The sequence below is a fragment of the Salmo trutta genome, chromosome 13 (assembly GCF_901001165.1).
Source record: "Salmo trutta chromosome 13, fSalTru1.1, whole genome shotgun sequence".
Taxonomy (NCBI): Eukaryota; Metazoa; Chordata; class Actinopteri; order Salmoniformes; family Salmonidae; genus Salmo; species Salmo trutta.
Window position 1 is genome coordinate 22,113,909 of NC_042969.1, and position 17,685 is coordinate 22,131,593.

The 17,685-nt window shown below is 46.0% G+C and overlaps 1 protein-coding gene across 1 annotated transcript in view; it reads left to right on the forward strand.

Annotated features, from left to right (window-relative positions):
- The window catches only part of LOC115205030 (slit homolog 3 (Drosophila)), a 374,555-nt gene that overhangs the window by 326,408 nt on the left and 30,462 nt on the right, over positions 1–17,685 (forward strand). Inside the window, exons 15-20 of the mRNA XM_029770590.1 lie at positions 865–989; positions 6,748–6,845; positions 8,281–8,420; positions 14,720–14,813; positions 15,933–16,070; positions 16,774–17,014. Of these exons, the coding sequence (XP_029626450.1) occupies positions 865–989; positions 6,748–6,845; positions 8,281–8,420; positions 14,720–14,813; positions 15,933–16,070; positions 16,774–17,014 (836 nt within the window). The remainder of the gene's footprint in view (positions 1–864; positions 990–6,747; positions 6,846–8,280; positions 8,421–14,719; positions 14,814–15,932; positions 16,071–16,773; positions 17,015–17,685) is intronic.

Here is a 17,685-nt window from a genome sequence, read left to right on the forward strand (position 1 = left end):
TCTCTCTTTCTCTCGCCCTCTCTCTCACTCACACACTCTCGCTCTCTCTCTCTCTTTCTCTTACCCTCTCTCTCTCACCCTCTCTCTCTCTCTCTACCTCTCTCTCTCTCTCTACCTCTCTCTCTCTACCTCTGCCTCTCTCTCTCTACCTCCACCTCTCTGTCTCTGTCTCTCTCTCTCTACCTCTCTCTCTCTCACCCTCTACCTCTCTCTCTCTCTCTCTCACCCTCTACCTCTCTCTCTCTCTCTCTCTCTCTACCTCTCTCTCTCTCTCTCACCCTCTCTCTCTCTACCTCTCTTTCTCTCACCCTCTACCTCTCTTTCTCTCACCCTCTACCTCTCTCTCACCCTCTACCTCTCTCTCTCTCTCACCCTCTACCTCTCTCTCTCTCACCCTCTACCTCTCTCTCTCTCTCTCTCTCACCCTCACCCTCTACCTCTCTCTCTCTCTCTCTCTCTCTCCCTCTACCTCTCTTTCTCTCTCTCTCACCCTCTACCTCTCTCTCTCTCTCACCCTCTACCTCTCTCTCTCTCACCCTCTACCTCTCTCTCTCTCTCACCCTCTACCTCTCTCTCTCACCCTCTACATCTCTCTCTCTCTCTCTCTCACCCTCACCCTCTACCTCTCTCTCTCTCTCTCTCTCACCCTCTACCGCTCTTTCTCTCTCTCTCACCCTCTACCTCTCTCTCTCTCTCTCACCCTCACCCTCTCTCTCTATCTCACCCTCTACCTCTCTCTCTCTCTCTCTCTCTCTCTCTCTCTCTCTCTCTCTCTCTCTCTCTCTCTCTCTCTCTCTCTCTCTCTCTCTCTCTCTCTCTCTCTCTCTCTCTCTCTCTCTCTCTCTCTCTCTCTCTCTCTCTCAGGCCCAGTTGATCTGAATCTGATGTCGAAGTGTGCCCCCTGTCTTGCTGGTCCCTGTCTGAACAATGGCACATGTGCCAGCAATGTGTCTGGCTCCTACCATTGCACCTGTCCCTTTGGCTACAAAGTGAGTGGATTTAAACACACACAACCACACACACACACACAACCACAGCCCCACTTAAACGGTTCCACATGTTAGCGGTTTGTCATCGTATGCATAGCCCCAGTGTTTTAGCCTCTCCTGTTCTCTTACATGCATAATGCATCTTAGTTTGATATCTCGACCAATGTGCAAATGATTACAACAGTTAGTTTGGCTGTAAGTATTGAATAGAGATTAAAAAGGGTTCCAATAAAGTGCTCTCAGAGGGTGGACGTAGAGTGTGTGTGTCTGCGTGTGTAGGTTTTGTCCCCCCCCCCCCCCCCCCCCCCCCCCCCCCCCCCCCCTGTGTTGTGTGCTGCTGCTGTGGGATTCCTGTCAGGGTCCTGCTCCATGGACACAGACAACAGCTTAACCTCCAGTCTGCTACAGGGACAAAGCCCATGGCCTCGCTTTTTCATTCAAATCTTTGCTCCCAAGGTCAAGTTGTGCTACGGTATGTGTGTCAGTGTTGGTCCCGGTGTCTCTGGGTATGCACCTCTCTTTGGGTCTTTATTCCTGCCTATTCAGAGGTGTGTGTACGTGTGCTTTTCGCCGTCGTCCTCCGCTGGGCTTAAGTGAATTGAAATGGGGAGAATGAATCGTGGACCGAGAGAGAGGGAAACATGAAACAAGCGTCCGTGTGGTGTCTTTGATCAGAGGAAGTGGGTGTTAAGGGTCATTAGGATCATGATTCTTGAACGCTACCATACTGTACCTGTACCTCTACTCCAGTGATTCACTAATCCAATGCCTCCCCAAGGCATTCCTGGTCCATCACCAAACATTTCTGTAAAAGCCCAACGATAAAGCCTTGGATACTATTTCTTGTTGTTGCTTTATGCTGAAGGCAAAGTGTTCTCATTTTGAACCAATTTCATGTGTCTGAAGGTAGAACTCCGCCGACCTGGCAGGCCCAGAGAGCAAATACGGGACACCTATAGGCCTACCGCTGGCCAATCTGATAGCTCAGATCACCGTGTCTGCACAGTTTCCTCTGTGGTTTCATTGAGCCATAGACTGTAAAAAGAACCTTAGAACGCAGTTGATACTGTGTGAAAATGTTTAAAACCATGATTAGAAAGAGACTCAGCAAATACAGCAAAGAGCTGCTGTTTTTATCAGTAAGTTCATGTTTAAGTTGTTATTCAGCACTGTCAACACTTTGTTCAACACTTTTATAAACCATAAAATGCGCGTTCTCCCTACTTCCACTCACGCTACAACCAGCACTGCAGCTGTAGTGAATGAGTATTGCATAGTCTTCCAATAAGCTTCTGTTGTTATTAATAGCTGAATGTATTTTTTAATAGAGGAATATTTCACTTTCTCTGGTCATAGGAGTAACGACATGAATTCATGCATGAGGCAGAAATAATGCAGTGTGACTTGAGTTTCGCCATCAGCTGGAAGACTGCATCCCCTTTTCTCAGCGGAGTGAGGGAGAGCGGAGGGACGGTGAGTCGTGTGAGAGGCAGCCTCACCGCTGCTCCCTCCCTCCCCTCAGACTGACCATCAGAAGCAGGCCATCCCAAAAAATATTAACCTCCCTGGGCAAGGTGGGACGTTAGTCAACAACCAGTGGAATCGTGTGGCGCGAAATACAATTACCTCATAAATGCTATAACTTAAATTTCTCAAACATATGACTATTTTACACCATTTTAAATACAAGACTCTCGTTAATCTAACCACACTGTCCGATTTCAAAAAGGCTTTACAGCTAAAGCAAAACATTAGATTATGTCAGGAGAGTACTCTGCCAAAAATAATCACACAGCCATTTTCAAAGCAAGCCTATATGTCACAAAAACCAAAACCACAGCTAAATGCAGCACTAACCTTTGATGATCTTCATCAGATGACACTCCTAGGACATTATGTTATACAATACATGCATGTTTTGTTCAATCAAATTCATATTTATATCAAAAACCAGCTTTTTACATTAGCATGTGATGTTCAGAACTAGCATACCCACCGCAAACTTCCGGTGAATTTACTTAATTACTCACGATTAACGTTCACAAAATACATAACAATTATTTTAAGAATTATAGATACAGAACTCCTTTATGCAATCGCTGTGTCAGATTTTAAAATAGCTTTTCGGCGAAAGCACATTTTGCAATATTCTGAGTAGATAGCCCGGCCATCACGGCTAGCTAATTTGACACCCCCCCAAGTTTGGCCCTCACCAAACTCAGATTTACTATAAGAAAAATTTGATTACCTTTGCTGTTCTTCGTCAGAATGCACTCCCAGGACTTCTACTTCAACAACAAATGTTGGTTTGGTTCGAAATAATCCATAGTTGTATTGAAATAGCTCCGTTTTGTTCGTGCATTGAGGTCAGTATCCGAAGGGTGACGTGCGAGCTCATTTCGTGACAAAAAAATTCAAAATATTCCATTACCGTACTTTGAAGCATGTCAAATGCTGTTTAAAATCAATTTTTATGCGATTTTTCTCGTAAAATAGCGATAATATTCCAACCGGGCGACGTTGTATTCGTTCAAAGAGAGAAAGAAAAACATGGAGTCCTCTCGTGCACGTGCGCTCCAGTGTCAGTGTTCCCTGCCTGACCACTCGCAAACACTCCTGCTGTTTTTCGCCCAGAGACTGCAGAGCTCTCATTCCACTTCTGGCGCCTTCTGAGAGCCAACGAAAGCCTTAGAAAATGTCACGTTACAGCAGAGATGCTGTATTTTTGATAGAGATGCCCTAGAAGAACAACAAATTGTCAGACAGGGCACTTCCTGCATGGAATCTTCTCAGGTTTTGGCCTGCCATATGAGTTCTGTTATACTCACAGACACCATTCAAACAGTTTTAGAAACTTTTGAGTGTTTTCTATCCAAATCTACTAATTATATGCATATTATCGTTTCTGGGTAAGAGTAGTAACCAGTTTAAATCGGGTACGTTTTTTATCTGCCCCCTAGCCCCAACAGTTTTTAAGCTCACTCAGCTGTCCCTCACAAGTAATACAACAAATGAGATCATATACCAACATTTGTCTGAGCAAAACAACATTGGCAGGGCAATTCAAGCATAGCACATAGCCTGTCTTCTCTTGAGAACCAGGTCTGCCTTCAGCGGCCTTTCTCAATAGCAAGGCTGTGCTCACTGAGTCTGTACATAGTCAAAGCTTTCCTTACGTTTGGTTCAGTCACAGTGGTCAGGTATTCTGCCACTGTGTACTCTCTGTTTAGGGCCAAATAGCATTCCAGTTTGCTCAGTTTTTTTGTTAATTCTTTCCAATGTGTCAAGTAATTATCTTTTTGTTTTCTCATGATTTGGTTGGGTCTAATTGTGTTGCTGTCCTGGGGCTCTGTGAGGTCTGTTTGTGTTTGTGAGCAGAGCCCCAGGACCAGCTTGCTTAGGGGACTCTTCTCCAGGTTCATCTCTCTGTAGGTGATGGCTTTGTTATGGAAGGTTTGGGAATCGCTTCCTTTTAGGTGGTTGTAGAATTTAATGTCTCTTTTCTGGATTTTGATAATTAGCTGATATCGACCTAATTCTGCTCTGCATGCATTATTTGGTGTTTTACGTTGTACACTGAGGACATTTTTACAGAATTCTGCATGCAGAGTTACAATTTGGTGATTGTCCCATTTTGTGAATTCTTGGTTGGTGAGCGGACCCCAGACCTCACGACCATCAAGGGAAATGGGTTCTATAACTGATTCAAGTATTTTTAGCCAGATCCTGATTGGTATGTCAAATTTTATGTTCCTTTTGATGGCATTGAAGGCCCTTCTTGCCTTGTCTCTCACATCGTTCACAGCTTTGTGGAAGTTACCTGTGGTGCTGATGTTTAGGCCGAGGTATGTATAGTTTCTTTGTGTGCTCTAGGGCAATGGTGTCTAGATGGAATTTGTATTTGTGGTCGTGGCAACTGGACCTTTTTTGGAACACCATTATTTTAGTCTGAGATGTACTGAGATGTACTGTCAGGGCCCAGGTCTAACCGAATCTGTGCAGAAGATCGAGGTGCTGCTGCAGGCCCTCCTTGGTTGGGGACAAAAGCACCAGATCATAAGCAAACAGCAGACATTTGACTGCAGATTCTAGTAGGGTGAGGCCGGGTGCTGCAGACTCTTCTAGTGCCCTCGCCAATTCGTTGATATATATGTTGAAGTGGTTGGGGCTTAAACTGCATCCCTGTCTCACCCACGGCTCTGTGGAAAGAAATGTGTTTTTTTTTACAATTTAAACTGCATACTTGTTGTTTGTGTACATGGATTTTATACGGTTGTATGTTTTTCCCCCAACACCACTTTCCATCAATTTGTTTAGCAGATACTCATGCCAAATTGAGTCGAAGGCTTGTTTTAAATCAACAAAGCATGAGAAGACTTTGCCTTTGTTTTGGTTTGTTTGTTTGTCAATTAGGGTGTGCAGGGTGAATACGTGGTCTGTTGTACGGTCATTTGGTAAAAGCCAATTTGTCATTTGCTCAGTAAATTATTTTCACTGAGAAATGAACTAGTCTGATGTTAATGATAAAGCAGAGGATTTTCCCAAGGTAGCTGTTGATGCATATCCCACGGTAGTTATTGGTGTCAAATTTGTCTCCACTTTTGTGGATTGGGGTGATCAGTCCTTGCTTCCAAATATTGGGAAAGATGCCAGAGCTAAGGATGATGTTGAAGAGTTTAAGTATAGCCAATTGGAATTTGTGGTCTGTATTTTTTATAATTTCTTTGAGGATACCATCAACACCACAGGTATTTTTGTGTTGGAGGGTTTGTATGTTGTCCTGTAGTTCATTCAATGTGATTGGAGAATCCAGTGGGTTCTGGTAGTCTTTAATAGCTGACTCTAAGATTTGTAATTGATCATGTATATGTTTTTGCTGTTTGTTCTTTGTTATATGGCCAAAAAGATTGGAGAGGTGGTTTACCCATATATCTCCATTTTGGATAGATAACTCTTCGTGTTGTTTTTGTTTAGTGTTTTCCAGTTTTCCCAGAAGTGGTTAGAGTCTATGGATTTTTCAATTACATTGAGCTGATTTCTGACCTGCTATTCCTTCTTATTCCGTAGTGTATTTCTGTATTGTTTTAGTGATTCACCATAGTGAAGGTGTAGGCTCAGGTTTTCTGGGTGTCTCTGTTTTTGATTGGACAGGTTTCTCAATTTCTTTAAGTTTTGGCATTCTTCATCAAACTATTTTTAATTGTTGTTCATTTCTTCGGTTTTATGTTTGAAATTTTTAGATTTGATAGGGAAGCTGAGGTCAAGTATACTGTTTAGGTTTTCTACTGCCAAGTTTACACCTTCACTATTACAGTGGAACGTTTTGTCCTGGAAGTTGTCTGAAAGGGATTGATTTGTTGTTTCCTAATTGTTTTTAGATAGGTTTCCACACTACTTCCCTTCCATCTATAGCATTTCTTAATATGAGTGTGAGGTTCTTGTCTAGTTCTGACATTTAGGTCACCACAGACTAGTACATGTCCCTGGGCCTGGAAATGATTGATTTCCCCCTCCAGGATAGAGAAGCTGTCATTAAAGTATGGGGATTCTAATAGGGGGATATAGGTAGCATACAGAGGACATTTTTCTCTGCTGAGATAATTTATTTTGGAATTTGTAGCCAAATGTAAAATGTTCCTTTTTTTATTTATTTAATAATTGATTTATTTAGTAAGGTCTGCTAGCATACCCCCTGAGTCTCTTCTTTGTTTCACACCCCCCCTCTCTCTCTTCCCCTGCCTCCCTTCCTCCTTTCCAGGGACAGAACTGTGAGATATCCATCAACGCCTGCATCAGTTTCCCCTGTGCCAATGGAGGGACCTGCTACGTGATCCCAGGCCAAGAGGACCAGTTCAGGTACCCACAACCCACTACTCTCTCTACACACCAGACAGAGAGGCCGTCTGAAATGGCACACCATTCCCTATATAGTAGGCACAGACAGAGGAGTAACATGCAGGCAGCAGTGTTGTTCCCGTGTGTGAGTGACTCGATGAGAGCCCATGGTCCATGGTGGTGATGTTCCAGTGTGTGAGTGACTCTGTGAGAGCCCATGGTCCATGGTGGTGATGTTCTAGTGTGTGAGTGACTCTGTGAGAGCCCATGGTCCATGGTGGTGATGTTCCCGTGTGTGAGTGACTCTGTGAGAGCCCATGGTCCATGGTGGTGTTGTTTCAGTGTGTGAGTGACTCTGTGAGAGCCCATGGTCCATGGTGGTGATGTTGTAGTGTGTGAGTGACTCTGTGAGAGCCCATGGTCCATGGTGGTGATGTTCCAGTGTGTGAGTGACTCTGTGAGAGCCCATGGTCCATGGTGGGGATGTTCTCCATCAGGCTTGGGGCCAGACCACTGCCACCCTCTCCTCTCTTTCATTGTTCACTGTTCGGCCTTTAAACACCAACTAACAAACCCTAGCTCTCTCTCTGCCTCATCAATGATCCACATGTGGGATCTCTCCTCAGCCTTTTGATATAGCAGATTAAGGCTTTACAGCAGGACCTCACTACACAGCCTGTATCTGTTCTAGCTATGCATCGACACAAAGGTTAATCTCCTTGAGTCACTATGATGTCACTCTTTCCAGGGGTCGCAACCTTGAGGCCTCTTACAGGAGCTTTGTATATCCCCCTCCCTGCTTCCAGCCCCCCAGGAAGTCCCTCTGGAGAACTGTAAAGGACACCACAATCGTTCATCTCCTCAGGGTCATGTTCAATCAGAAGCCGCTGGCCTTCAAAGAACAACAGGCGTTTGATAAAGCTACTCGTCTCACCAGTGATGCTTATCTCTCCTTGCTCTGCTGAGAGCCTGCCCGCCACGCCGCACCCATGATGCCAACCCTGTGCCACCCCGCCCGCCCGCACAGCACAGCAAGGCCAGCTAGGGCAGGTGGGCATAACAGACAAGAGAGAGAGCGACAGAGCCAGTGTGATGCCAGAGTCAAACGGTCTACCGATTCCACACGACATTTAGTTATAGCTTGATGAATGCCCTTCCACATTGGAGCTTACAAGGACCCACGTCTAATTGGAGTTATTGAATTCACAGACAGACCTGATTACATTACATTTTCAAATGTCACTGGAGTTCTACCCTTGTTGTTATTGAAATTGAAGTGCAGATCTTAGGCTTTCAAAGGGCAGTAGTCCTTAATAGAGGGGCCAGGGCCACAGAGCAGAGGGCATCTGGAGCGTGAATTTGAAGTGAAGTGGAATGAGACCCAGGACACTTCCATGACTCTGGCAGTGTCCTAACTAACTATCTGTGACTGCTATCCTGTCTCTCTCCTCCCAAGCTGTACGTGTCCTCCTGGGTACGAGGGTCTGCAGTGTGAGGTGAACCCTGACGACTGTGAGGACAATGACTGTGAGAACAACTCTACCTGTGTGGACAGCATAAACAACTATACCTGCTTCTGCCCTCCAAACTTCATAGGTATGACACGCATTTTATCAAAATGTCGAATAGACATGCAGACAAATGAATTCATGCAGAGAGTGGAATAATAGCCTACTACTAGCCTCATAATTAAAAACAAATACATTGATGTTATTTAGCGGGTCACAGATTGGCCCTCGGAACAATTCTATGTGTGTGGGTCGGGTTGCGAAGAAGAATCTCTCCTGATGTCGGGTATCGAGTGGGGCTCAGAATTGATGTGGCAGTGGAGGGTGGGAGGGGTTACAGTATAATTTTCTATTCTACTGTAATACACTTCTTATCCTACTGTAATACACTTCTTATCCTACTGTAATACACTTCTTATCCTACTGTAATACACTTCTTATGCTACTGAAATAAACTTCTTATCCTACTGTAATACACTTCTTATCCTACTGTAATACACTTCTTATGCTACTGTAATACACTTCTTATCCTACTGTAATACACCTCTTATCCTACTGTAATACACTTCATATCCTACTGTAATACACTTCTTATCCTACTGTAATACACTTCTTATCCTACTGTAATACACCTCTTATCCTACTGTAATACACTTCTTATGCTACTGTAATACACTTCTTATCCTATTGTAATACACTTCTTATCCTACTGTAATACACCTCTTATCCTACTGTAATACACTTCTTATGCTACTGTAATACACTTCTTATCCTATTGTAATACACTTCTTATCCTACTGCAATACACATCTTATGCTACTGTAATACACTTCTTATGTTAGTGTAATACACTTCTTATGTTAGTGTAATACACTTCTTATCCTACTGTAATACACTTTGTATGTTAATGTAATAGAGTTCTTATGTTACTGTGATACAGTTCTTATGTTGCTATAATACAGTTATTGTGTTACTGTAATACACTTCTTATCCTACTGTAATACACTTCTTATCCTACTGTAATACACGTCTCATGCTACTGTAATACACTTTGAATACTACTCTAATATACTTATCCTACTGTAATACACTTATCCTACTGTAATACACTTCTTATGCTACTGTAATACACTTCTTATCCTACTCTAATACACTTCTTATCCTACTGTAATACACTTCTTATCCTACTGTAATACACGTCTCATGCTACTGTAATACACTTCGAATACTACTCTAATACACTTATCCTACTGTAATACACTTATCCTACTGTAATACACTTCTTATGCTACTGTAATACACTTCTTATCCTACTCTAATACACTTCCTATCCTACTGTAATACACTTCTTATCCTACTGTAATACACTTCTTATGCTACTGTAATACACTTCTTATCCTACTGTAATACACTTCTTATCCTACTGTAATACACGTCTTATGCTACTGTAATACACTTCTTATCCTACTGTAATACACTTCTTATCCTACTGCAATACACGTCTTATGCTACTGTAATACACTTATGCTACTGTAATACACTTCTTATGTTAGTGTAATACACTTCTTATCCTACTGAAATACACTTATTATCAACTAATGTTGTTATATTGACCACCCTAAAAATGATACAACCACGTAAAGATAAAGGTAAGCTTAAACATATACAAAATCCTAAGCTCCTCTGCACTAAAACTGCACCTAAATAAACCAAATAATATATTTTTATATGCTAGTCTAAAATGGACAGTTTTTCTGAATTGATCTGAAATTTCTCTTTGGAATGACAATGCAATCACGTCGGAGCAAAGAGCCAAAGAGGAGGGGGGGGTCCTGCACAGTCCAGTGAGTTCAGCCCAAGCACAGTGCAGTTCTGAGTGCAACCAGCCAGTATTGTTGAGGTTCTCTCTGCAGTGCGCATGTGGGGTAGCAACTGTGGGCATCTCCTCAGTCGGGCATCATGGGCGGTCGCTGCCATCACCTGCCCGTCACAAGGAAGGGAGGGTGCTGATCTGAGCAGCTGCTCCACGCACACCAACCCTGTCATTACCACCGCATGCCTTGTAGACCTGGTCGTGCTGCGTCCACTCCAGGCCCAGCCTCCCCTGGGACCAGAGCACAGAACACAGAGGGTCTAGAGGCTGTCAGCAGAGAGGCAGCCAGTAGAGCAACACCCTGCCAGCCAGCCTGCCACACACAGCTAACTCCCCAGTGTGGGCATGTGGGCCCCTGGGCCGGCGGCTTGCAGCGCCATGCGGCCATGTGAAGAAGCGGTCACAGGCCGGCTCCAGGGGAAGTCCATAGGCTAACCCAGCAATTAGACGTCTGTGTTCTCCAGAGAAAAAACAAAGACTGTGACTACATGGGTGTAGACTAGAGAGAGAAAGTATCTTGCTGGCCTGTAGACCAGGACCATTAGACTAGAGAGATAAAGTATCTTGCTGGCCTGTGGACCAGGACCATTAGACTAGAGAGAGAAAGTATCTAGCTGGCCTGTAGACCAGGACCATTAGACTAGAGAGAGAAAGTATCTAGCTGGCCTGTGGACCAGGACCATTAGACTAGAGAGAGAAAGTATCTTGCTGGCCTGTGGACCAGGACCATTAGACATGAGAGAGAAAGTGTCTTGCTGGCCTGTGGACCAGGACCATTAGACTAGAGAGAGAAAGTATCTTGCTGGCCTGTGGACCAGGACCATTAGACTAGAGAGAGAAAGTATCTTGCTGGCCTGTGGACCAGGACCATTAGACTAGAGAGAGAAAGTATCTTGCTGGCCTGTGGACCAGGACCATTAGACCCTGGGAACGTTATGTTAAGGAGGGAGGAGGATGAGGCAGAGGATGGGAGAAGGTGTGGGAGGGGGAGGGAGAGGCGGGGGAATTCGATAGGTGGCTTTCCAATTGGCTGGTTGGTTGACCCTCTGAGCCTCTACTGTGTGAGATGACCAGCCTCTCTTCTCCTCTGCTGCAGCCATTAAGAGCTATCTTGACCTCTGTTCTCTCAGCTCTCTGAGTGACAGGGCAGAACTGCTCTCAGTGGGTGAACGTAGAGAGTGTGTGTGTGTGTGTGTGTGTGTGTGTGTGTGTGTGTGTGTGTGTGTGTGTGTGTGTGTGTGTGTGTGTGTGTGTGTGTGTGTGTGTGTGTGTGTGTGTGTGTGTGTGTGTGTGTGTGCTACATGTGGTGCCTCTATCTGGGTTAAGTGGTCTGGACCCTCCTGGTTAACAGGACCATGAGACATCTATAAATCTTCCACTCTCTCTTTCTTCCTTTACAAGCTGACAGATCTGACATGGGAAAAGGTCAGTCTCTTTCTTCCTATACAAGCTGACAGATCTGACATGGGAAAAGGTCAGTCTCTTTCTTCCTATACAAGCTGACAGATCTGACATGGGAAAAGGTCAGTCTCTTTCTTCCTATACAAGCTGACAGATCTGACATGGGAAAAGGTCAGTCTCTTTCTTCCTATACAAGCTGACAGATCTGACATGGGAAAAGGTCAGTCTCTTTCTTCCTATACAAGCTGACAGATCTGACATGGGAAAAGGTCAGTCTCTTTCTTCCTATACAAGCTGACAGATCTGACATGGGAAAAGGTCAGTCTCTTTCTTCCTATACAAGCTGACAGATCTGACATGGGAAAAGGTCAGTCTCTTTCGTTCCTATACAAGATGACAGATCTGACATGGGAAAAGGTCAGTCTCTTTCTTCCTATACAAGCTGACAGATCTGACATGGGAAAAGGTCAGTCTATTTCTTCCTATACAAGCTGACAGATCTGACATGGGAAAAGGTCAGTCTATTTCTTCCTTTACAAGCTGACAGATCTGACATGGGAAAAGGTCAGTCTCTTTCTTCCTATACAAGCTGACAGATCTGACATGGGAAAAGGTCAGTCTCTTTCTTCCTATACAAGCTGACAGATCTGACATGGGACATGGTCAGTCTCTTTCTTCCTTTATAAGCTGACAGATCTGACATGGGAAAAGGTCAGTCTCTTTCTTCCTTTACAAGCTGACAGATCTGACATGGGAAAAGGTTAGTCTCTTTCTTCCTATACAAGCTGACAGATCTGACATGGAACATGGTCAGTCTCTTTCTTCCTTTACAAGCTGACAGATCTGACATGGGAAAAGTTCAGTCTCTTTCTTCCTATACAAGCTGACAGATCTGACATGGAACATGGTCAGTCTCTTTCTTCCTTTACAAGCTGACAGATCTGACGTGGGAAAAGGTCATTCTCTTTCTCTCTACCCACCTTCTCTGGATTTCTCCTCATGTTATTTTTCCCTGTTTCCCCTGTAAAACAGAACTACTGTTAGCTAGATGGGAAATGATTTATTTTTCATATCGAATACGGTACATATTGATTCTCCTTTAGCCAATGACTTTCAGGTCTTAGCACCAATCGAAACCAGAGCCAGGCCTGAGCAGTGAGAACAGGCAGACTCAGACATGAGCCAGGCCTGAGCAGTGAGAACAGGCAGACTCAGACATGAGCCAGGCCTGAGCAGTGAGAACAGGCAGACTCAGACATGAGCCAGACCTGAGCAGTGAGAAGAGGCAGACTCCGACATGAGCCAGGCCTGAGCAATGAGAAGAGGCAGACTCAGACATGAGCCAGACCTGAGCAGTGAGAACAGACAGACTCAGACATGAGCCAGACCTGAGCAGCGAGAACAGGCAGACTCAGACATGAGCCAGACCTGAGCAGTGAGAACAGACAGACTCAGACATGAGCCAGACCTGAGCAGCGAGAACAGGCAGACTCAGACATGAGCCAGGCCTGAGCAGCGAGAACAGGCAGACTCAGACATGAGCCAGACCTGAGCAGTGAGAACAGGCAGACTCAGACATGAGCCAGACCTGAGCAGTGAGAACAGACAGACTCAGACATGAGCCAGACCTGAGCAGCGAGAACAGGCAGACTCAGACATGAGCCAGGCCTGAGCAGCGAGAACAGGCAGACTCAGACATGAGCCAGACCTGAGCAGTGAGAACAGGCAGACTCAGACATGAGCCAGACCTGAGCAGTGAGAACAGGCAGACTCAGACATGAGCCAGGCCTGAGCAGTGAGAACAGGCAGACTCAGACATGAGCCAGACCTGAGCAGTGAGAACAGGCAGACTCAGACATGAGCCAGGCCTGAGCAGTGAGAACAGGCAGACTCAGACATGAGCCAGGCCTGAGCAGCGAGAACAGGCAGACTCAGACATGAGCCAGACCTGAGCAGTGAGAACAGGCAGACTCAGACATGAGCCAGACCTGAGCAGTGAGAACAGGCAGACTCAGACATGAGCCAGGCCTGAGCAGTGAGAACAGGCAGACTCAGACATGAGCCAGACCTGAGCAGTGAGAACAGGCAGACTCAGACATGAGCCAGGCCTGAGCAGTGAGAACAGGCAGACTCAGACATGAGCCAGGCCTGAGCAGTGAGAACAGGCAGACTCAGACATGAGCCAGGCCTGAGCAGTGAGAACAGGCAGACTCAGACATGAGCCAGGCCTGAGCAGTGAGAACAGACAGACTCAAACATCACCATAGAAACCCAATTGGACTGGATTTCCTCTGTAATGCAGCGGGCTGTTGGGGATGCGGGCAGGATTCCCCAAGGCTCCACATTGAGGCTGCAGGATGAGGGAGAGGCAGATGAAACAGACCTGGCAGTAGATAGATAGATAGATAGAGAGAGAGAGAGAGAGAGAGAGAGAGAGAGAGAGAGAGAGAGAGAGAGAGAGAGAGAGAGAGAGAGAAGGACAGGCCTGTGCTGTGAAAGCCTGGCTGAGCCCCAGCCACCCCACTGTTAGAGGGGCGGATCTAGCCAAGCAGGTGGACAGAGACAGAGGGTTTATTGAACCTGGCCAGGCAGTGATTTAGTGCATTCTGATGGGGCCTTGCCTGGGCAGGAAAAGCCCTGTATTCCATGCAGATTACAGCACAATATAATACATGTGTTTCAACCCCCAACCCCCACTCTATGGGAGAGTGGAGCAGACCGGCAGTATAAACATGACCCAACTGTTGAATGCTGAGAAAGCCATGATGGTGCCTTAGGGAGCCATCATAATACAATGGGACAAATCACAAAACACTCAACATTACACACAATCCCATGCTCGTATATATACAATGCACTAGAATAATCGCACAATAAGCCACTAAGTCAAATCATGACAGACGTTAGCTAGTCTTATGTATATTGGAAAATGACGTTTCAGGCCATGAACTCACCATCTCTCTATTATCTTGTGTGTGTGTGTGTGTGTGTGTGTGTGTGTGTGTGTGTGTGTGTGTGTGTGTGTGTGTGTGTTTGTGTGTGTGTGTGTGTGTGTGTGTGTGTGTGTGTGTGTGTGTGTGTGTGTGTGTGTGTGTGTGTGTGTGTCTTCCCAGGGGATCTATGTGAGGAGGGAGTGGACCCCTGTATGCAAGGCTTTGACCCCTGCCAGCATGACTCCAAGTGCCTCCCCCTCACCAAAGGCTACAGGTGAGTGACATGCAGCTCTCAGATGGGGGCGAGACTATAAAAGGTCAGAAGTCACCAGAGGCAGCCACACCTGTCGTCAGGACAACCTGTTCTTTTCTGTTCCTCCAACATGTTAATATCCTGTTCTGTTCTGTTCCTCCAACATGTTAATATCCTGTTCTGTTCTGTTCCTCCAACATGTTAATATCCTGTTCTGTTCTGTTCCTCCAACATGTTAATATCCTGTTCTGTTCTGTTCCTCCAACATGTTAATATCCTGTTCTGTTCTGTTCCTCCAACATGTTAATATCCTGTTCTGTTCTGTTCTGTTCCTCCAACATGTTAATATCCTGTTCTGTTCTGTTCCTCCAACATGTTAATATCCTGTTCTGTTCTGTTCCTCCAACATGTTAATATCCTGTTCTGTTCTGTTCCTCCAACATGTTAATATCCTGTTCTGTTTTCTGTTCTGTTCCTCCAACATGTTAATATCCTGTTCTGTTTTCTGTTCTGTTCCTCCAACATGTTAATATCCTGTTCTGTTCTGTTCCTCCAACATGTTAATATCCTGTTCTGTTCTGTTCCTCCAACATGTTAATATCCTGTTCTGTTCTGTTCCTCCAACATGTTAATATCCTGTTCTTTTCTGTTCCTCCAACATGTTAATATCCTGTTATTTTATGACAGAGGAAAACAAACTCTAGTGTACGTGACTGTGCTGTTTAAAGGCACACTACTGCAGTAGAACTGCAGTTTTCCTATGTTAGAAAGAGCAAGAGAGTGGGTTTAAGGTAATAAAGAGAGTTCAGTCACAGCTTGAAAGAGGAACTGTTCAGCGCCAGTTGTTAAGAGTACATGTATATAGTGAGTTCAATACATGAAGTTCCCTCTCAGGAAATAAAAGTTATTGGATTTGAATAACAGTTAAGTGTTCAGAGAGAATTGAAATGTAATTGAATTGAGAAAGAGAGAGTAGAGAGAGAGGGAGAAGGGTGGAGGGAGAGAAAGAGAGAAAGAGAGAGTAGAGAGAGAGGGAGAAGGGTGGAGGGAGAGAAAGAGAGAAAGAGAGAGTAGAGAGAGATGGAAAGAGAAAGAGACTGTTTCCTTTGTAACATTGTACCTCTTTATTTCCTGTGTCAGGTGTGAGTGCCTGCCAGGCTATGTGGGCCAGCACTGTGAGCAGGACTACAACGACTGTCTGGAGAACAAGTGTCAGCACGGGGCCGAGTGTGTGGACGCTGTCAATGGATACACCTGCGTGTGTAAAGAGGGCTTCAGGTGAGTCCACACGCAGCACAGACTCACACACGCACAGGCTGATCTTACTGCAAAGGCTGACGTAGGCTCAGTGCCGCAACAGCGTCAGGCCAGCTGCAGAGCACACACACACACACCAGACTGTGAGGAGCTACAGATGGTGCTTTATTATCCTCCACTTGGCTGTCTCGTCTGAGGCGTGCAGTGCAGGATGGTGCAGGGTGGTAAGGGTGATGTGAGGCGGTGTGGGGCAGTGTGGGGTGTTGCTTGGATGTGCGGTGCGGGGTGTTGTGGGGTGGTGCAGGGTGGTGCAAGGTGGTGCGGGGTGTTGCGTTGCAGTGTGGGGTGGTGCAGGGTGGTGTGGGGTGGTGTGGAGTGGTGCTAGGTGGTGTGCGGTGGTGCAGGGTGGTGCAGAGTGGTGCAGTGTGTTGGGTGGTGTTTGGTGGTGCTGGGTGGTGTGCAGTGGTGCAGGGTGGTGTGCGGTGGTGCAGGGTGGTGCAGTGTGCTTGGTGGTGTTTGGTGGTGCAGGGTGGTGTGCGGTGGTGCAGGGTGGTGCAGTGTGCTTGGTGGTGTTTGGTGGTGCAGGGTGGTGTGCGGTGGTGTGGGGTGGTGCAGGGTAGTGCAGGGTGTGTATAATCATGATGGGAGGGACCATGGTGGAGTGTGTGTAGCAGCTTAATTGAGTGTGATATTAACCCACACATCTGTTTCTGTCATCCTGTAGTGGTCTGTTCTGCGAGAACCCTCCCCCTATGATCCTGCTGCAGACTAGCCCATGTGACCAGTCAGAGTGTCAGAACGGAGCCCAGTGTCTAGTGATGGCTGGGGAGCCTGTGTGCCGCTGTCTGCCTGGCTTCACCGGAAACAAGTGCCACAAGATCGTTACCGTCCACCTGCTGGGCAAAGATGCCTACCTGGAGCTGTCCAGCGCCAAGATACGCAACTCTGCCCACATCTCCCTACAGGTACTGTACCATCTCTAACCCCTGACCTCTAACCTGTAACACTGCCCACATCTCCCTACAGGTACTGTACCATCTCTAACCCCTGACCTCTAACCTGTAACACTGCCCACATCTCCCTACAGGTACTGTACCATCTCTAACCCCTGACCTCTAACCTGTAACACTGCCCACACCTCCCTACAGGTACTGTACCATCTCTAACCCCTGACCTCTAACCTGTAACACTGCCCACATCTCCCTACAGGTACTGTACCATCTCTAACCCCTGACCTCTAACCTGTAACACTGCCCACATCTCCCTACAGGTACTGTACCATCTCTAACCCCTGACCTCTAACCTGTAACACTGCCCACATCTCCCTACAGGTACTGTACCATCTCTAACCCCTGACCTCTAACCTGTAACACTGCCCACATCTCCCTACAGGTACTGTACCATCTCTAACCCTTGATCTCTAACCCTTAACACTGCCCACATCTCCCTACAGGTACTGTACCATCTCTAACCCCTGACCTCTAACACGTAACACTGCCCACATCTCCCTACAGGTACTGTACCATCTCTAACCCCTGACCTCTAACCCGTAACACTGCCCACATCTCCCTACAGGTACTGTATGACCTTTCACACCTCACCCCTGACATCACTGTGGGTTTGTCTGTAATGACAC